Here is a 22,189-nt window from a genome sequence, read left to right as displayed (position 1 = left end):
TGCTTTTTAGTTTTGCGTTTGAAGTCGGTTTTTTTTTGTTAAAAATTTTATTTTATTTTACGATTTTAAGTGATGGTTAGACCGAGCAAGGATGCAGAGACAGACAAATTTTCTGATTTATATTGATATATATTAATACATGATTAGTAGTGATCACAATTATTATTGATGAACATGTTTACACACACACACACACACTCACACACGCGCACACACACACACACACACACACACACACACACACACACACATACACACACATGTGGTTGTCAGTGGAAGCTGCTATCATACACACTCACGCACACATATAGATACAGTAGATTTCGCGTGGTTCGCTCGCTGCTAAAGCAGCTCGCGTGTCCTGTTTATTCGAAACTGTCCCTCTTCGTATGGCGGCCATCTTGTTTTTCCGCCATTTTGTTTTTTTTCACCGGCGACAGAATTTGACCAAGATTTAAATGGGTGTCGTGGAAACAAACAAAATCCAGGTGCAATAGGTTTGCCAGGCCGTAGAATGTCTCCCTGATTGGGAGCAGTTTTCAAAGATGACGTTCCGATCACACCCCTATACATCATTTTTACCCCCAAGACATTTTCTGGAAAAACAAAATTTTGTATGGCGGCCATCTTGTTTTTCCGCCATTTTTTTTTTCACACGCTATGGAATTTGACCAAGATTTAAATAAGTGTTCTGAAAGAAATATTGGTTCACGTGCGATAGTTTTGCCAGGCCGTAGAGTATTTCTCTGATGCGGAGCAATTTTTGGTGACCAGAAAGTATTTCCGTACTCTACATGACGTTTTGAGTAAGCGCCCCATACATTATTTTTACCCAAAGGGGCTTCTTCCAAAATCGACAAAATTTTGTATGGCGGCCATCTTGTTTTTCCGCCATTTTGTTTTTTTGCACCGGCGATTGAATTTGATCAAGATTTAAATACGTTTCGTGAAAGAAAAATTGCTCCAGGTTGTATAGTTTTGCCAGGCCATAGGGTGTCTCCCTGATGCTGACCAGTTTTCGAAGGTCGGGAAGTTTTCCCGAAGCCTAAAGATCGATCCGATCAATATGACTTTACAAACGCACTAGTCGCTCCTACGATTTTTGAAAATTCCCCTCGATGTCTCTGGTCTTCCATCATCAGATCCTGACTTCCTTAACATGGGACCCCCTTGGGTATATCTCCTTTCAAACAAAAAAAGAATTATCAAAATCGGTTCATATACGACGAAGATATGCCCGAACAAACATAAAAAAAAAAAAAAAAAAAAAAAAATATACGGTCGAATTGAGAACCTCCTCCTTTTTTGAAGTCGGTAAAAATATATGTTATATTGACATGTATACTCAAATATTTATCTTCATTATTTCGTCGTTTTATTCACGTTTTCACGTTCTGTATATGCGTTGTTTCGAATCATACATTTGTGTATTTCGGCCGCTTCGGCCGCGTTCCACTGACCTCTGCAATTTAGGCCACAAGCTGGTTGATAATTTGGTCGGTAATGTATATGTAGTAATAACAAACGTAAGCACACGACTTTATCCTAATTGGGGTTGTCAGAGGTACATCCATCGCAAGATGAACTCACCACACCGGCCTTTCTGTTAGACCGACGTGTTAGGTGGCCGTATGGCCATCTATAATGGTCGAGCCAACTGTGTTGGTTAAACTAATTACTCATTGGTGAAAGTCCAATACCGGGGTTCGAACCGGCACTTCCCAATTGAGGAACAAGCCGGTGTGCCACATGACCACAAGGTTTCTTAATTCTGTAAAGTGTACGTACTTCTTCTTTGAGATTGAGACTTGTTTCCTATATATTATATAATAAAAATATATGGACAATTATTACTAAATACAATGTTAATAAAATATATAACATAGTCAAATTAAAAACCTACACTACAATACGTCAAAATACACACACACATATATACATATAAAAACCATATATAATATATTATTTATATATACACTATTTATATAAGCCTTATTACAAACTACAATCATCATCTTCACCAGCCCATTAACGTCCCCACTGCTGTGGCACGGGCCTTCCCTATGGATGGATAGGGACATCGGGCTTAAAACCACCACGCGGGCCCAGTGCGGATTGGTGGTTATTAACGACTGCTAATGCAGCCGGGACCAACGACTACAACAAACAAACAAAGAAACTACAATACATTACATTATTACACACGGGATTGTCTGGCCCAAATACTGCGGAGGCTGATATCCGACACGGAAATGGCGGTGGATTGGTCATCCTTAGAAGATCTGTGGAACACCCGTCCCGACGAGCTCTGACCTGGCGTGCGCGTGGAAAACCCAAAAGGGAGCAGTCCAAGGAGACCTGTCGACGCTTGGTTGATCGGGAATTAAAAAACCGCCATGTCATGGGAGCAAGCTACAAAAGGCTGCGAAAGATCGCGGCGAGTGGAAATTTGTTATTCGAGCTCTACATCCCATCAGGAAATAAAAGGATTTGTTATAGATTTGTCATATATTAATGTGTCTTTTTCTTTTTCAAATATAGACAGATGAAAAGATATGGTAGTCGCAAAATTGTGTAAACAACATAAGCGACTTTTTATTTTTTTATTTATGTTTATTAAGAAACAAACGGTCATTTACATGAAAGTATTACATTATGGTAATTAGTTTAGACCTATAGTTTCCTTAATTAATTATAATTGACAACAATGTGGTCTGTAACTTAAATTACTTACTACTTCCATTTTAATTTATCTAGGGTAGTTTACTTAAATAAAAATAATAATAAGAAACATACAATAACAAAAGATTAAAGAACAAACTATTACTGAAGATTTTTAGCGAAAGTTAACAGTTTAATTTACGGAACAATTAAAGATTGACCGCCTCAACAATTGTTGAACAAATAAGTTAGAAGTTCTTACCCTAGATAGCAACAGGTAGAAGTCACGTGTACCTAGGTTGTTATTGAGAACAATAGTTTTTAGATAAGACATCTCTGCTGGAAGTCACAGATGCTATTCAAAATCTATTGTACAAACTTAGACACTACATGATCGACTAACTGTAGGTATATTTCTGGTATTTTCACATAATCTATGCGGTATCGTGCTTGCGTGTTAGGCAGAGGGATTACTAATTACATTTGTATATTATAACTATCCGTTCTACTACTATTTTTCTTACTACTGTTCTCTTCTACACTTTGTATTATACATACTTTGTATGTGTAATGTTATGGGCGATAGGCTGATCCCTTATCACCATAAGGTTTATCATATCCAGGTTACGACATCGTATCAATAATGGCTGCAAGTAGTCTTTGATTACTTGTGGCTCTGCCCAGCCCATTAGGGACTACGGGCGTGAGTTTATGTATGTATGTAAATCACTTTGGAGTTAATTCTACTCGTATTATACTGCATCGGAAATTAACATCGTTGCAGTTGAGATCTGGTTTATTACGAGCAAAAGAAAATCGATATTTTTAATCTCCACCCGTAGAACAAGATAATGGAATCGAGTTATTAATTTTCCATCTACCTATCCGCCCAAAGTATCCCGATCCAATCCCAATGCTAAATATACAAATTACTGTTTAAATCTCGCTCCGAAATTCGGCCTGAAATCGTTAGGTAGTGTTGCCGGCACTTTATCTACGACGTGATATTCCTGAAACGTTAGCGGGTGTCGATAACTGTATTTGAGCACTAAAACTGATGAGGAGCTCGGTGGCGCAGCGGTTAACGCGCTCGGTCTACGATTGTTGAAGTAAAGCAACTTTCGCAGAGGCCGGTCGTAGGATGGGTGACCACAAAAATAGTTTTCATCTTGAGCTCCTCCTCCGTGCTTCGGAAGGCACGTTAAGCCGTTGGTCCCGGCTGCATTAGCAGTCGTTAATAACTGGGCCCGCGTGATGGTTTAAAGCCCGATCTCCCTATCCATCCATAGGGAAGGCCCGTGCCCCAGCAGTGGGGATGTTAATGGGCTGATGATGATGATGACAAACCGCTGGACTCCATCCTCTCCATACTCCACAATCCAAGAACTCCATGTAGACAAGTTGTGGTCAAGAGTGATGCGTAGGTAAAAGCGACATATAAGTACTTACTTTTTATTTTCATACCGTTTGTCGTGAAGTTGTTCCATCACAAATATATATATATATGTTTGTACGATTCCAAACATACATGCAGTTGGTATACTAATCACGCACTATGTCGATGTATGAAGCGAACAGTTTTTCAACCGCAAAAATAAAGGTTTTTGCAATTATAAACTTAATTGCAGTTAGTAAACATTAGTAAACTAATCGCGACCTATTTCGATGTATGGAGACAATGTTCAACGGCAAAGTCAAGTCCTCGAAACACTTGGTACGCGAGTCAGACTCGCACTTGACCGGTTTTTTTAACGTGACTAGTAGGGGATTTGCCGCAGATGACACTGAAAACTTGGCCGAAGTTCTGAGTACATGTTGACATACCTTAACATATTTCCGCGGAGTCAATGATCTGGTTTTCGCTGCCTCACTTTTTTTAACGTCTAATTAATGTGCAATACCTAAACATCGAAAGTGTTAGTGTGCACAATACGCATTCAATTTCTTTAACAACTTCTAACTACCATATAAGTAAGTACTTTACTATTATTTGTACAACTTTTAACTATCTTGAAGATTGCGAGAGCTATAAACTACGACCCGTGCAAGTAACTAATAGTTATAAAGTCAAATTAAAGTAGTAGAAAGAAAGATATAGCGAAAAATAAATTATCAATAATATAATTTCTGAAATAAGGTAGAATAAGTTGGAAAATGTACGAAATGGGTCATATCTCTTAAGGTGGTATTAATTAACTAATCTCAGCTGAGACTGCAGTCAAGACCATGCTCCAGTTCTTGTTTTTATATGAGAACTGTCACATTGGTATAATCTTGAGGGAATATCAATATCTGTTATTATCTTGAATATATTACTTACTTACTTACTTAGGCCCGTATTTATAAACCGCTCTTATCTCTGAGATCTATCTTGAGTGAGCTCTTAAGATGACGTCCTTATTAATAAACGGAACTTAAGTGCGCGTTTAGGGTTACGATATCAACTGAGTGACGCCGTATTAATAAACGAAACTCGGCTCTCAAGAGTGCTCTCAAGATGTTACTTAAGATCGTGTTTGCTGAGTGCCGTCAAACCGTGACTTGAGTGCGGGTTTTGTGATCTCGCGATAATGGAATTAGAAAATATTTTACAAGAAATCAATTATTACGACGATTTAGATCATTACGACGATTTGTTATGGCAAGATGCGTATCGTTTACCAAAAGTTTATATCAGGGACGCCGAAAATCCCTTTGAAATGCGAGCGGATCGGTTCCAGAAAAGATACAGATTCTGCCAAGAATCTGTATTGTTTATAACATCGTTACTGAGAAGTGACTTAGAAAAACAGGACAACAGAGGTCTACCGATTGCTCCGGAAATAGCAGTTTTATTAACTCTGAGATTTTATGCTACAGCGTCATTTCAGGTAAGCTAGAATTTATTCAATACTAATTATTCTACTTTTGTCTTTAAAAAATGTAAGTGACAGCACAATGAACACCGAAATTAAGTTTCGAAGCTGAGGTTAGTTTATTAATACCACACCTAAACAGTAATTAATGGTTGGCCATACATGGGGATGATTCGGGTACTCTTAAAGGCGCTACCTCTGGAGTTTAGTATGATACTATTTTTCGGGACACCCTGTAAAGATAAATAAATATGTACATATTTATATATACAGGGGACAATTTACGAGAATATTGAACGTAAAATACGTATAAGTAAAAAAATATTTTTGTCTGGCAACATTAAATCAGATTGCCAATTTCTTCTATCGTGTGAGTTGCGAGGTGGATTACCAACCTCATCAACCCTGGTGTCAGGGTTACTATTGAATTTAATTGAATCTGATGCGTAGCCGAGATTTAGTTTGAAATAGGCTAATTAATAAAGGATGCGATTCCAATAGCTCGAATTAGGGCAAGTAGGTAAACCAAAACACAAATTGAAATCAATCAGATAGTAACATTTGAATTCTACTAATAAGCACATACTTAATTCTCATGCTTTTGTTTGCTGTATGTTCGGAATTAATCATCATTATCATTAATTTAAGAGACACGCTTTTGTCAGTGTAGCATTCTCCATGCTACTTTATAGGGAAAAATAGGGCAGTGGTTTCCCTCTTGTCTTCCGCCCCGCAGTACTCTGTCTGACGCGAGTGGGATGGCGCCCAGAGTAGTATATTTCAAAGCCTTTAAAAAGTACTGACAGTCACTGCTGCCGTCTGTCAGGTTACAAGTTACAGTCCCTGTGACGCGCCCCTTCTGTCCTGCATTGCCGTACCGATGCCTTCCATCCCGCCTCTGCATCCGTTGAGTCTTCGCCCGTATCCCTGGGCAAGGGTTCTACGTTATACCCCGTAGGTCTGGGTCCCTATCCGAACTTAGCCACCATCTCACTCCGGCCGACTGAAGTAAGAGGCGCCCACCCCCGCGGCAAGGACGCGCCGAACAGGAATTGCTCCCGTGGAGGGCAGAGAAGGTGACTCTGTCCCCCCCTGGGGCCGGGTTAACGGTCTTGTATGAAACCAAAACCAAAGGTTCTCTGTCTGTCTCAATTACTATAAGCTGACACCAAAGGTTGTCGGAATTAATATAAGATATAAATCAGTAACAGTCCGGCACGCTGTGAATAATGTTCCGTTATCACTTAAAAAAAGTTTTTAACGCTTCTGCCATTCTTAATTTAAACTTCGATAATAATAATTGGAGTTAGCAAACGAATTTGACTCAACGTCTTCAAAGTTTTCGCCTTCTTTTAAGTTTCGAAGGATTCCAATTTGGATAGAAATTCTGTCATATAATATTTCAGTATTATACTAACTTCGCTTTCGCGCCAAAATAAATTATTTTCTCTACAAACTTGTAATAAATGTGCGCGTGAGTTGATGACTGTCGGAAATTGTTCAGAGAATAGACAGAAGTTAGTTACGAAGTAGTGCGGCTGAAGGGCAATCTGCGAGTAAGTCTATGAGTTGTAGTTAGTTGGTCTGAACTTTCACATACTCTGGGCATGTAATGTACTTATAGGGTTTTATAGCGACTCTTGAATACCTATTCAGTACGTGTAGATACATACATACATAAACAGCCTACGTATATATACGTTCCAAAGCGGTATTAATTTAACACTTAGAGGATATATTGTATTTGTATAAATATTAGCTGTAGTTTATACCCGTTCTTGTTACACCGTCCGGCATCCAAGTTTTTTATGGCCGATTCCCGGTAGTGGTTGCCTGGAAGAAATTTGTTCAGAGCAATAAGGCCGCCCATTTGTACTGTTGCAAAATGATTTGTTTGTGTGCAATAAAGTATGTTTGTTTAGACTTAGATTTTTCGATTTTAAACTTAGATTAATTGTCAGTCTTTATTCGATATTAAAAATGGCTTGGCTCACAAATTACTTAATACAAATCATATCGTCTCGTCATTATCTTATAGTAAAAAATCGTCTTTCGAATCTGTTACTAATACTAGGCTAAGTTTTCTGTTACTAACATAATATGGACTAGTTTCCAAAATAAATATTTTGAATTTGAATTACCTCCTTAGCGTTAACTTGTTATAAAATTTTGTATCTTTGTACTGCTGTCAAAACACATAAATCAAAATCTTGACTCACAAATCACTGAATAAAAATCATCATCCTTGTTAAAATAAAATAAAATGACTAAAAAAATTTGAATCCTTTATCCATGTTGAAAGAGCTCCAAATTAGTGGATAAGGGGTTGTCAAGAGCCGTGTCCGAGAGCTCTGCGGTAACTAGTTAACTACAATCTCTGCTGTACAACATTACCGCATTTGCATCTGGACGGGGTTATGCTAATCCAACTTAAAGGTAATTGCGCTAAATACCATCCTGGGAAATGTTCCGGCTGCCGGCAAAAGAGGAAAATGAAAAATATACGGGAGGAAAATATTGTAGATACCAAAAAGTTACTTGGGGTATAAAAAGGACACATTATTGCAATTCATCTAAGAAAGCGATATTGCTATTTGACATCTGTTGGCATTGCGCACTTACTTTTATATGTGCAAATATCAAATTGCAATATTGCTTTTTAGATGAATTGCTTTGATATGGATTTTTATCCCCCCTTATAGTAATTTTCTTGACTTTCCCTTAGTTATTGTTCTGTTACCTAATTATTGTTACCTAATTATTTTTCAAACCGGAGTCCGCTTTTTAAGTTCAATGCTCGCATTTTTTTTCTGTCGTGTAAACCCTAGTGTCAGGGCTAATTGAGCCGCCAAAGGCCCATGACATGTTTCGAATAAGTACTTACATATTTACTACGTAAATTGTAGCCGATACAGCTTAACGTGCCCTCCGAAACACGGGTCATATCTTACTTTTGGATAATTAGGTGATTACTTGTAATAAGCTGATTAGCTTGCATTGTGATAATCAAACTAAGTATTTTGTGCTATGTCCCCACCGGGAAATCGAACCTGTGACTTCCAGATCGATGGTTTAACCACTAGATCACGTAGACTCACATTAAGGCGATCAGAGAACTTTGCGGGCCGGGATGCAAGGGTTTGTATGAAACACATAACATGTTTGGACGGGCACATACAAAGATACAAACTCAGGCCACCGGAAACCCCCGCCCTCTGACCGTTCCTTGTATCTACTATCGTTATGTGTATTGAATTTAACAGTTCAGTGACACGCTTTTTGCGTAACCCTTCTGTTTCTAAATTGTGTAAGTACGAAAATAAAAGCTTATAAAAATAGCTCCAATGTCAATAAGCGGTTAGGCGAAAGTCCGAGCTTGGATGATTAGGATAGTTTTATCATGGTGTCGATGCAACATTCTGTATGTTGGAGCCTGTCGTGGAAAGCAAGGCAAGGCGCATTTCTTTACTTCTATTTCATCTTCATAATCTCATCATCATCATCATCAGCCCATTAACGTCCCCACTGCTGGGGCACGGGCCTTCCCTATGGATGGATAGGTAGATCGAGCCTTAAACCATCACGCGGGCCCAGTGCGGATTGATGGTTATTAACGACTGCTAATGCAGCCAGGACCAACGGCTTAACGTGCCTTCCGAAGCACGGAGGAGTTCGAGATGAAAACTTTTTTTTTGTGGTCACCCATCCTATGACCGGCCTTTGCGAAAGTCGCTTAACTTCACAATCGCAGACCGAGCGCGTTTACCGCTGCGCCACCGAGCTCCTCCATCATAATCTATCTACTCCTTTTCTTCCATAGTATATGTAGTTGTTAAAGTATTGATATTTATTTATTATGTAGTTTATGTACTCGTAAGTGTATCTATCTTTGTATTTATTTTTATACGTACAAGTATCCCCATGCTGCACTATCCCGCTGTATTACATAATATTAAATATCTCCTATACTTAAAGATTGCCTGGAAGAGATTGCTACTTAGCTATAAGGCCGTCTGTTGTACTCATTCTATTTCTCTTTTGTTTTGTATTTTGTTTTTTCCTGTTTGTGCAATAGAGTATTTGTTATGTTATGTGACGTAGATGAAAGTTCCTGACGACAAAATGTCTATAGGCGAAAGACTGTGGGGAAACGGAATTATTTCCGTTCTACTCATCGTTCTATGGACGTTTATACGCATCGTCCTGTCGACGAGTAGTCCATTGGCGAATGGGTAGATCGGTTGCGGAATCGCGTGATTAAGTAAGCATTTACTTAACACGAGTAGCTCTAGAAACCAAGTATAGATATTAGGGAAACAAAACCGCTGCAACGGACAGTTACGTTTTCCTTTTCTAAGTCATCATCATCTTCATCAATTTAAGAGCCACGCTCTTGTCGGTGCAGCATTTTTCATGCTACTTTTTTAGGGAAAAATAGAACAGTGGTTTCCCTCTTGCCTTCCGCCCCGCAGTACTCAAATTAAAAAAAAAATCTAAGTACGCGACCTTAATAATAATTAAACCCGATTTCGGCATTCCATAATGACGTAGTAGGTTGTAAACATGTTCGTGCAAGATATCACTTCGCTAGAGGGTGAGTTGGCAAGATTCCAAGCATCGACAAAGCGGACGTTGATCGCATCAGTTAGGCACGGGTTGAGAACACCGCGTGCCGCGACATATAACGCGGGCTTCTACTTATGATGTTTATCTACTTAGAATTCTCTGCATCTGACAATCGAAGCCCGCGAATTACACGGTGCGAGATATCGTACCCGACCTCGCTGGCTTAGACACAAGATAAACCAATCGCTTATTATTCCGCGGTGTTCTGCGGTATTCCGCTAAAATATTTGTGGAAAGGCCCCATCCATACCAAACGCTACATGTTATTCGGTTCAGAGGTTACCTTAGCAACAAATCTCGGCCCTTTTTTATAAGAATTTCATTTTTCGCTTAGATAAGGAAGGGTATTGTATGAGCATCTTGCGTGATATTGTTTGTCAATTCATCTTCTTGGTTAGAGACGATATTATGACAGTAGTAAATGTTCATATTTTCACCCTGTTTAACCGCTATGTATGTATGTGTACATATGTATGCACGTCTGTTCCAATCTAACTTCTAAACCACCTGTCAGAGAAAAAGCTTTATTTAAGATAATAAAACACATTTTTCTTCAATTATTTTAAATTTCGCGCGAAAACGATTGGTCACGTGACATTTTGCCCGGTGACGCTACATTTCAACAAAGAAACTGTCAAAAAGTATAACTTGAAATCTAATTGATAGGTTTTTGTTTATTTTGTGAAATGTGACGTGCCACACGAGGCTCAATCATGGCCGCCCCCGTTTCGAGTCTTGTAATACACAGATAAAAACGCATTCTTATTTTGTAAAAATAAAATATTTAAAAATGAAATTAATAAAAAAAACAAAAAACTATTGGATAACTATCGTTAAATGATATACTTACTACCATATCCGACATATTTAATATTTTATTGTTACAACTGTTAAGTAGCCAATTATACTAAAAATCTTGCTGCAGTAACAAATATCCTTTTGATGCGGTTTTAATAGATAGAGTAATTCAAGAGGAAGCAAGTGGATATTTTAACCCAACTTATATTTAATTCCTCCCTAGTGCCGAGAAAACTATTTTTTCTACAAATTGCTTGAAACTTTTACATGCACGGGCTTGTTGAGGAGTTAATCTTTAATTTACATGACGCAGACAACTAACAAGACACGTGGAGAGGATCTACATTTTAGAGTTGACTTCACATTTTTTTACAATAAAATACCAGTCAGTATTTTGAATTTTTCAGAAAATAAATTAAAAGCTTGTTGGAAGTATATTTTGTTAAAATTACTTTTAGTTAAAAAATAAATAAATCGGGAATCAGTAAAGTTCTTTTTATTTCAAAATAAATCAAAATTGGAACGATTTTGTGTTGTTTTGGATAGGACGACGTCAGGACAACTATTGCCATTTGAAATTTGCGCATATAAAAGTACGCTAGGCTTGCTGTTTATAATTAATAATAATGTTACTATAGTATGTACGGAAACTGTAGGCTGCCAAACAAAATTGAGTTTAAAAAAACTTATTAGTGAAGTTTATTTTCATTTGACTCAGATGGAATTGCCTACTACCCACGTAGCATTTTGTCTACAATGCTATGAGTAGTCTGCTTGCGTAGGGCGCTATAATGAGTGAGTGGTTTTAATGCAAAACCTTTATTGTCACTCCTGAAGTGGCTCTTCTGCCTAGTCTCTGGGCAAACATGACCTACTTCCCGGCGTCTGGTTACTTACTTGACACTCATCGGCCTTTTTTTGACGTGACTATTAGGTTTGCCTCAGATTAGGCATTAACTACTTGGCCGGAAAAATGGGAAGAGAAATGCAGAAAAAAATGTCTTTAATAAAAAATACTGGGTTTGCAAATGTAAACCTAGAACCTCACTACAAACGGATCAAACTACTTAATGCTCGTTCAGCTATGAATAGCCAGTAAATCGCGTAGTCTAAACAACATCGATATTCAATAAAGACTTCGCTTCTAAACATGCAATGTACATAACGTCGTATTACGTAAGAAAAGCTTTCAATTTTTTATTTGTTTGCATAGATATCTCTGTAAAAAAGTGTCCGCCGGTGACGGCGTGTAACCACACTGTACGGGCCTGTCCACATCACCACGGCACGACGTCGTCGCCGTGGAACGGTGCGGTGCCGTGGCGCGGCACGTTGCCGTAACGTGGGAATTTACGTTGCCGTACCGTAAAAATGTACCTCACGACACCGCAAAGTTACACGTTGCCGTGCCTTGTAAACTTTCGGTACATTCTTCACCAAATAAATAACAGTCTCGTTGTAGATATGGACCGCACAAAACGTATTCTGCTTCTGTTGTGTGTGTAACTTTGCGGTGTCGTGAGGTACATTTTTACGGTACGGCAACGTAAATTCCCACGTTACGGCAACGTGCCGCGCCACGGCACCGCACCGTTCCACGGCGACGACGTCGTGCCGTGGTGATGTGGACAGGCCCTACAACCGATATTGCACTTTATTTGAATAGTCATAAACACACATATCTTAATTTGAGGGAACGAACTTATACTCTCTACATAATGTATATGTCGCAGTCGGATTGTTTAAACCGCTGTATTACATTACGGCTAGCTGTTTTCAAAAACATTATTTTGTAATGCGGCGGTTCAAAGATTAGCCGTATTGTCATTGCGATACGTTCTCCAATAAAGCGGACCATTTGCCATAGCCGCATTGTACTACTACTTAAATTGTAGGGTGACCATAATATTTGTTTCTAATTGCACTTGAAAATTGTTCTTAAATTCACTATTTACCGACATATTTAACGTTTCCTTTATTTAATTCACTTATATCTTCGCTATTTAATAAAAAACTTTCTGCATCCAACGCCATTGTAGTTGTTATGACTGGCGGCGCCATGAGTGTTAAGAATCGGAACTAAAAACTGTCAAAGAGGCGGCTAAACCCTCGCTTTATTACAATATGGCTAGCCGTGTTGAATGACGTATGGCGATGAATACGTTTCGGCGGTTTTTTACTTAGCCGTATTCAATACAGCTAATCGTTGACCGCCGCATTACAAAACGGCCCTGTTTTTGATAACGTCTAGACGTGATATAATACAGCGGATTTTACAATCCAACTGATACGTATTTATAACATGTTTCGGACGCTTCTTTATAATAACTCCTTAGCGAATGAGAGTCAGTGTTTGTAGAGATTGGATGTTAGTGTTTGTTTAATATTTGCTTAATCATCCATGTTCATCTTAGAGCGATTACAGACTAACGACGATGGTGTTGACGACGTCGACGAACGTCGCCGCGGCATGGCGACACCATCGTCTCTGGTCTGTAAGCGCACATACCACCTTACAAATAAAAAATAAACCAGGGATGAACGTGGAAGCAAAGTTCAGTCGAATTTGATAATTGCATTCAATTTTGCTTGGCTGTCAAATACCCACGTTCATCCCTCGTTTAGATTTTATTTGTAAGGTTAGAGTTCTTTTTTAGAATATTACATGTGTAGTATAGGTACTTATTCTAAAGCTAAGAAATCAACCTTATTATTCACTTTGGAAATAATTTCAACTGATTTGTATTTTTGTCTGTTAAGTAATTTGCATATACCGACAGTAACTAAAACACGTATCTGTTCATCACTAAGGGGTTAAATTGCTTCATCGAAGCCACATATAAAATTTCATGTAAAAAGCAATATTCCAATTTGACATTCGCGATAAGTTAGCGCGCAATACCAACAAATGTCAAAAAACATTATTGCTTTTTTTGATGACTTGCTTTGATGTGGCTTTCTTAACCTCCCTTTAAGATTATTTATACACATTATTACATTGCATTATTGCCTACGGTGAAAAGTAAGGAGGTGGTTTGCTTGTGTGTATTAAGCCTTTTCTATACTATCGGCGATTCCAGACGGTGACAAACTCGTTCGCAAGCAATAAAATAGATGACGATCGGGCATTACAGCTGAGTATGCTCTCTACACGATCTTGTTCGGTTGTCATCCATAATCGCCGATTGTGTAGAGGGGACATTACAAGCGCTGTTGCGTGTGCGGTCCTTAACATACCGACCGTACTTTTAATGAGTACTTTTATACATTTTAGCGATATGTCGTTGGTTCCACCGGGGGGCGGAGACTCTCCAAGCCCACGGAGAGCCGTAAGCCCACTGTTGGAGTCCCGTCGCCCACATTGCACCCTGGCATGCGACTACTGCGCAGCGATTCTCGAAGACAAGTTTAAACGTAAGTAAAAAGGCGAAAAGGTTATGCAAATCATCATCATCATCAGCCCATTAACGTTCCCACTTCTGGGGCACGGGCCTTCCCTATGGATGGATAGGGAGATCGGGCCTTAAACCATCACGCGGGCCCAGTGCGGTTTGATGGTTATTAACGACTGCTAATGCAGCCGGAACCAACGGCTTAACGTGCCTTCTGAAGCACGGAGGAGCTCAAGATGAAAACTTTTTTTTTGTGGTCACCCATCTTATGACCGGCCTTTGCGAAAGTTGCTTAACTTCAACAATCGCACACCGAGCGCGTTTACCGCTGCGCCACCGAGCTCCTCAATTAAAGCTCGTTATTTATGCAAATAAAGCTCCATTATTACCCAGCCTTTAGCCAAAAAAGAACAATTTGAAAAGAGTGTTTATAACAAAAGATTGTCACTTTGGAAACATTCCATAAACCGACATTTAACTAATCAGGAAACACGTCACTAATACTCGTGTAGTCATCACTAATTTAAGAGCCTCGCTCTTGTCGGTGTAGCATTCTCCATTCTTGTCTATCAAATACCAATTCCTTCACCTCCTTATAAGACACGACGTTCGCCTTCTCTTTAATCTGTTCCATCTAAGCTCTTCTTGGTCTTCCCGTTCCTCTCTTTGTAACTCGTGTAGTAGCACTGACATATTGACGGTTGACAACTCTCGAAGCGAGATATGTAAAAACGCTCCGCGCATCGATTATTGCACCTACTGAACTGTAATATCTATTCAATAATACTTGATTCATATTTATTTAATTTATTAACGAATCGCTAAATATCGCGTCGTGTTACGTAACTTTGTTCACTAAGTATGGTATAAAATGTTAACGTAACACTTTCAACAACGTTTACTTACAAGCGATATGTTCCGATCCTAAACATATTGTCATAATATTATGAATGTAAGGTCAATGAGCGGCGGCCAGTGTCCGTGAAAGTGTTAATAAGCCGTCAGAAACAAAGTACGCACTTTAGAACTGTCGTACTATCATATTTGACATTTAACGAGACTTACGGTTTAATTTTTCATAAAAGTTAATGTGACATGGTTTCAAAGTGTATGCATATTAGCTTCTATGTATTCAATGGCCCGGATTCCTGTAGACACCTCCTAATTTGAAGTTATACCCGTAATTTTCTTACCCGCCGAAAAGAAAAGGGACGGATGATTGACAACTGATAATTTTAAAATGAATGAGAATTAAATAGGAATGTCGCTGACATTCAAGCCGTTTTACGAGTGCTGTCAATTTGGCTATTAATAATAACTTGGCTATAATTTGGTTATTGGCCAGTATAAAATTAAGAATGGTTTTTTAAATTTCTGCCTAAAATTGATGTGTATTCTATAAATTTTACGCCTGTCAATTACCCGCACTTTTCCCTTTCGGAATCGGCGGATAAGAAACTGGCAGGTATAACTTAAAATAAAATAAGATGGTGTATACTGGAATCTGCACAAATATTCACAGTACAATATATTTTCTTGTTGGACTAGCTAGTCGTCGATGTAGCGCAAGAAATATCTGCCTAGTACATAACACGTCGGAACATAATGGCGGAATATTTTATCCATAAATAAAATGGAGCATTCTAGACCTGAAAATATTCCAGAGATTTGCAGCAAAAAATAAGCATCGCCGAGCCAGAATGAAAGGCGAAAGTTGCGTATCAAAAGTCGTTCCAGGACGGAAGTGTAAATTTTCTAAGCTGTAAAGGCGCAAGTTTGTTTAAAAGTTTTCTCATCTAAGCTTCAGGCAGTATATGCCGCATGAAAGGAGGGAAGAGAGGAATTTATGGAGGTCGCGCCATGTGCCTAAAATTATGCGCAAATATGAAGTTGAAAAATCACCATAAATTTCTTTAGTTAAGCTCCTTTAACGGTTAATTAACGTTACTATACTCGTAGTTAAGGTTTTAGAGCTAGCATTGAAAAGCTGAGGGAAAAACGAAACCAGTCTACACAAAAGATGTAAACTTTCAGAAAAACTCAACTTTGTTGTACTTATACCTACTTACTTACATCTTATAGGTCTAAGCTTTTGTGGACTGGATTGCCGCTAATCCGTTAATCCACACTGAAAATATTTTTAAACTTTTGAGCAAGATTAATTTTGCCTAAGCGGATTTGTATAAATAATTAATGAAGTCGGTTAAAAACGGTGTCATGAAAGTTCGAAATAATATTTTTTCAAGTTTATTTATCTATTTACTTGAACTTGAGTCGATTGTGCTCCTGTTATTTATTGCAGTGCGTGAGTGAAAATTATGATATAAGTAATTTATTTCCTGTCAATAGGTTCAGGAGAGACTCGCAACCGCGGAACATCCCCGCTGTCGATCTCGCCGCGCCAATCGCTGACTGGCGATCCACTATGGGCTCTACCTGACGACGACCGCCCCGACTTTTCTGCCCTTAAGGAGAATATTAGCAAAATCAATAAGTATGACTGACCGTTTGGAGCCGCAGGACCCTCTCGCCAAGATGCGGCTGTTGGGGGGTATGTCCCTTTTCGCATCTTTTGGTAACGAGGATTTCTAATGCTCACTGGACATGGTTGGTTGCTAACCGGCGGTGGAGGTGCTCACTAACTTTCTCGTCTGTACAGATCTTCTAACTCTCATCCTGCATTTCGTCCAAGCTAATGTTTTGTCTGTTCTAACATGAAATGTGATTCACTAGACGTATTTCCTGTAGAGGGTAAGGTAACTTTTCGAATCGGCAGTTTCCATGAAGTTAAAAAAGATGCAAAAATAGACAAACCCCCTTTGTAATGCTTTTTAGTTGACTTGGATTGCATCAAAATTGTTTTCACATTTCGATATCGACTCACTATTTTATGACTCAATCGATTTGTTAAATGCAATAGCATTTGTTAGTGGTTTGAACTTCGAGTCTATTACACTGATTGGGATTAAGTAATTGGATGACAGGATGGTCTACCCCGTTTCGGTTTGATGGCTACTGAACGATGACCACTGATCAATTGCACTTCTTTGGTTTCTCACGATCATCACATTTCATCACTTTCACTTCTACATTTTTGCACTTTTACATCACGTTTCCACTTTTGCTTTTTTGCTAGCTTTTAATTTTTTTTCATGGAAAGAAGTATTTGGCACGAATGCACTTTTGGATTGCTTCTATAGATAACATAACGTGATGTGTTGTACTGAACTCTTGTTTACGTTTAAATTTTTGGGCTTCATAGTAACATAGGAGATTGTTTTAACAGGGATTGTGAAACGTCTACTCGCTTGGACGCTTTACTGACTCAAGTCGAGCAATACGCAAATAATCTGGAGGCGTTGGTTGAAGAACGCACATCCGATTATCTTGAGGAGAAGAAAAAATGCGAAGAATTGCTCTACCAGCTGCTACCCAAGTATGTATCTGGACGTTGAAAATGAAACGAACATGGAAAATCGATGGTTGACACCTATAAACATCATTACTAAAGTCTTGCTTCCAGATTCAGTTTGCAGGTTCTTCGACGAGTACTGGAGCAACAAAGTCAACAGAACAAGGGAAAACATCTGTGACGTAAAAATTATATAAGTACTTATTATATCAGTACTATTTGGTATTTAGGTAATAGGCAAGCATATCAAGAAGCTCTGAAGTTCTTAATATTATTATAATCTTCTATCGTGTGGGTTGTGAGGTGGATTACCAACGTCTTAAACCCTGGTGTCAGGGTTGTTATTGAGACTCATGTAACGTACTTAACTCAGTAAGTAGTAACCGGGACCAACGGCTTAACGTGCCTTCCGAACCCGGATCATCTTACTTTCGGACAGTCCGCTGATCAGCCTGCATGTTGTAATCAAACCAGTGTTTTTTGTGATATGTCCCCACCGAGATTTGAACCCGGGATCGTGAGCCCAATGCTCAAGCACTAGACCACGAAGGCCGTTTATATTATAGTAAAGGATAAGGATTGACTACATCAATATTTAATATTTTTAGGTCTGTGGCATCCCAACTAATTATGGGCAAACCGGTAGTCGCCGAAATGTACGAAGAAGTGACCATCTACTTCAGCGATATCATTGGCTTCACCCTCATCTCTGCCGAATCCACACCGCTTGAGGTCGTTGAATTCCTCAATGATCTTTACACCAGCTTCGATTCTGTCATAGAAGGATTTGATGTTTACAAGGTGAGAATATGGAGACCCATGCCATTGACAGACGACTGTAAGGTACTATCGTAGTAAAGCTAACTTATAGACAAGTAGTTAGATACTTACATAAAAATCCAAGAGTCTTCTTCTTATCGTGTGGGTTGTGAGGTGGAATACCAAACTCATCAGCCCTGGTGTCAGGGTTATTATTGAGCCGCTAAAGGCCCCTGACATGGCTCATGTAACGACTACATACTTACATCAGTAAGTGGTAACCGGGACTAACGCCTTAACGTGCCTTCCGAAGCACGGATTATCTTACTTTCGGACAATCAGGTGATCAGCCTGTAATGTCCTAACCAAACTAGGGATTACAAAGTGATTTTAGTGATATGACCCCACCGCGGGACTCAAACTCGGGGCCTCCGGATCGTGAGCCTAACGCTCAACTACTGGACCACGGAGGCCGTTAATCCAAGAGTGATCATAGGTTACTCGCCAGTGAAGAGGCCCCCAAGGCCCTTTAGTGTAGATATTTGGCACGATAACCAGGTGAATGAAGTCTAGAGAATTACTTTACTTCAGAACTTTTGTTCAAATAATATTTTTGGAGTAAATTGTAGAGCTATGAAATCTCGAATATTATATACTGTCCCTGACCTAAAATTGATTATGTTCGTTATAAAGTGTCTGTCAGAAATTCATTTGGCCGATTTATTTGGCATCTGATTTCGGTTTGGACTAATTAAGAAATAAAACCGTAGCTATGTTTTATATTTTACCTTCCTCCACTTCCTCGTTTATTTTGGAAATAACTGAAGTACATAGAGTACTTATTTATAATAAATCTTTGAATGTTCTGGAGATATAGGTAAATACGTCCGTTCCCAATAATGAGGGTCGTTTGAGAGCCAAGTTTCCAAATCCCTTCGTTATACCGGGATCTTATCTATGATAAACAAGCATTGATCGTTCATAACATTCTCCTACAGTTTCATTCAAATGGACGCAATAGTCTTCGGCCAAGTAGTTAATGCCATCTGCGGCAAATCTACAACAAGACACGTCAAAAAAGAAAAAAAAAACTTTGTCAACAGGTGGAAACAATCGGCGACGCGTACATGGTGGTGTCTGGGCTGCCTATGCGCAATGGCACCCGACACGCCCCGGAAATTGCTAGCATGGGTTTGGCGCTACTTAAGGCTGTGCGTTATAAGACCGTGCCCCACCGACCAGGCAGACCACTGCTGCTGCGCATCGGCATACACACTGGTTTGTATCGTTTTATAAAGTGCATCCTCTCATTTTTCATTCACTCATTAAAACACATAATAAAAGGTTCTTACCGCGTTTAAATCAGGGATATGAGACTCTCTATATTTCAACACTTACTAGCCATGATCACGGGATGATTGATGAGATTGGAGTGGAGTAGGTAGATCCATAATTTTTTACGGGCAGACATACCTGTCTACCCTCTTTCTTTGCAGCTTGTTTATGTAAACAAAACGCGATCCCCCGATTCCCTCTGTCCCTTGTCCCTGATTTAAACGTGGTAAGAACCCGTTACTATGTGTTTTAATTATGATAATAACCGCGAAATCCTAAAACAATGTATAAATCAATAGTTGTTTGTTACACAGGCAAAGACTGCCCTCCCTAAAAACGTTTCCCCCGATTAGAAATCTATAGACCAAATGTTAAAAAATGCCCTGTAAGCTATTAGATTAGCTCAGCATCTGTTGGGCTAAATAATAAATGCCATTTCACATAAGGTGATTCTCATACAACGCGGATTTTGTAGCGGTGCACTGCGCGGCGATGTGGTGTTTCGGTGATAGGCACCAGTGGTCAAATACAAGTCGATGCGACCGCTTCACCGCCAACCACATTGGTGCTCGGTGTCGCATGAGAATTGCCAATAAGTATCTTAAAAGTAAAAAGATGAATTGTTTTTGTAGAGTCACCGTTTTATTTTGATATGTTTGCTCAGAAATATTGCAGAATCATACTCACAATTCGTATTAACTGTAAACGTACTTATCGAAAAGTAATATAAAAATAAGATGATGGATGTGTGTTGCCAACAGGTCCTTGCGTGGCTGGGGTGGTGGGTCTGAAGATGCCGCGCTACTGTCTCTTCGGAGACACTGTCAACACCGCCTCTCGCATGGAGTCCCACGGGGAGGCCCTGCGCATCCACGTGAGCCCCGTCACCAAGGCTCTTCTGGACATCTATGACAAGTTTGACCTCGAGTGCCGTGGAGAGATCACCATGAAGGTAAGGACTGCTTAAATCTGATGATCTTTATTAATATCTCACTACTAAACCTGAATATCAGCATTACATTTTTTTTTAAAAGTTCGTCATCATTGGCCACAAAATCTTGACATGGTACCAGTGGCTGTGAAGGTGGACAGCTTGTTAATAATTGTGTTTTCTTTAGGGAAAAGGGAAAATGACGACCTACTGGCTGCGCGGGGAGAAGAAGGTTGAAGGTCAAGCCAGTACGTCCCAACCCATCTGTGAACCGAGCACATCCTGGGCCGGGACAAACCATGTGCAAGAGCCTAATCCGAGTATCACTTTCCAAGGGCCTGATAGCCCGGCATCTCACTCCCTGACCCACAGCCAGAGTCCAGACCGCAAGGAAGTCGCGGCCGCCGCTGCTGCCGCCTCCAACGCCGCAACTAGAGCCGCTGCCGCCGCCAGCATCGCCAAAAAGGAGGCCAGCGATCAGCGCACACTGGACCTCATTCAAGAGCGTGATCGCATCAAGCATGAGATAGCCAGCTATGTCGCTAAAGATCTTATTAATAACATCGACTGTGCCGTACGGGAATTCAGGAAATCTCAATCACAGGCCTGTAGCGGTGGTACCTTCGTCTCACCCTCCGTAGCCAACAAGTCACCGGCCAGAACACTGCATAACGGTACTCAAGGCCTAACGATGCCTACAAATGATATGGATTTGGTGATAAGCAAGGGTAAGGTGCGCGACGTAGTCAACAAATTCAACTCGTCGTTGAATAATTGCAAAGATGCAAAGCCGAAACCGAAACCGAACGATCAAAACTGAGACTGAAAAGAAATGAAAAGAAGAATGGTTTTAACTAATCGAATGGTAGAGAAGTAAGACATTGATTTTGATTCTATTGAATCTAGAAACGTTAGGGTTTCTATACAATGTGTAATGCCATTAGGGAATATATATTTAATCAACAATATTACTAAGTGTGCCAAGCACGCACCTACTTAATGTCTAGTCTAATACCTAAGTATAAAATTATCATACAAATTCTTCAAACAAAATTACTATTGGTCCATGAGGACCAAAAGATTGACAGGGCAACTTTTAAATATATATCTATTATATATTATGTACTTACTTATATTTATTCCATATAAAATATAGATTAGAATATTTATAACATAAATACTATTGTATTTATTAACCTGTACTCTTAAGAACCTATTTAAATTTTCTACAAGTTTATATAATATTTTTAAAACCTTGGGACCTTTATAAGTCCTTTAAAATCTAATCTAATCCTATAAAAAAAATATAAATTGTTATTTTTGATATTGTTTAGCCTTGCTACCTCTTGTGTTAATTTTATTAATTGTTACGTTTTTATAATTTATATCTAGTCATTTAATGCCACCCGTGTTATTTTAA

General features: G+C 39.2%; 1 protein-coding gene across 1 annotated transcript in view; it reads left to right on the top strand.

Annotated features, from left to right (window-relative positions):
- Positions 1-21,589, top strand: part of LOC126379755 (atrial natriuretic peptide receptor 2-like) — a 58,944-nt gene extending 37,355 nt beyond the window's left edge. The window contains exons 2-9 of the mRNA XM_050028572.1: positions 14,215-14,354; positions 16,682-16,826; positions 17,619-17,768; positions 18,353-18,545; positions 19,607-19,781; positions 20,600-20,790; positions 20,957-21,163; positions 21,239-21,589. Of these exons, the coding sequence (XP_049884529.1) occupies positions 14,219-14,354; positions 16,682-16,826; positions 17,619-17,768; positions 18,353-18,545; positions 19,607-19,781; positions 20,600-20,790; positions 20,957-21,163; positions 21,239-21,589 (1,548 nt within the window). The 5' untranslated portion in view covers positions 14,215-14,218. The remainder of the gene's footprint in view (positions 1-14,214; positions 14,355-16,681; positions 16,827-17,618; positions 17,769-18,352; positions 18,546-19,606; positions 19,782-20,599; positions 20,791-20,956; positions 21,164-21,238) is intronic.
- The last annotated feature ends 600 nt before the right edge of the window (positions 21,590-22,189 follow it).

This window comes from Pectinophora gossypiella, chromosome Z (genome assembly GCF_024362695.1).
Source record: "Pectinophora gossypiella chromosome Z, ilPecGoss1.1, whole genome shotgun sequence".
NCBI lineage: Eukaryota > Metazoa > Arthropoda > Insecta > Lepidoptera > Gelechiidae > Pectinophora > Pectinophora gossypiella.
This window is presented reverse-complemented; position numbering and strand designations above follow the sequence as displayed.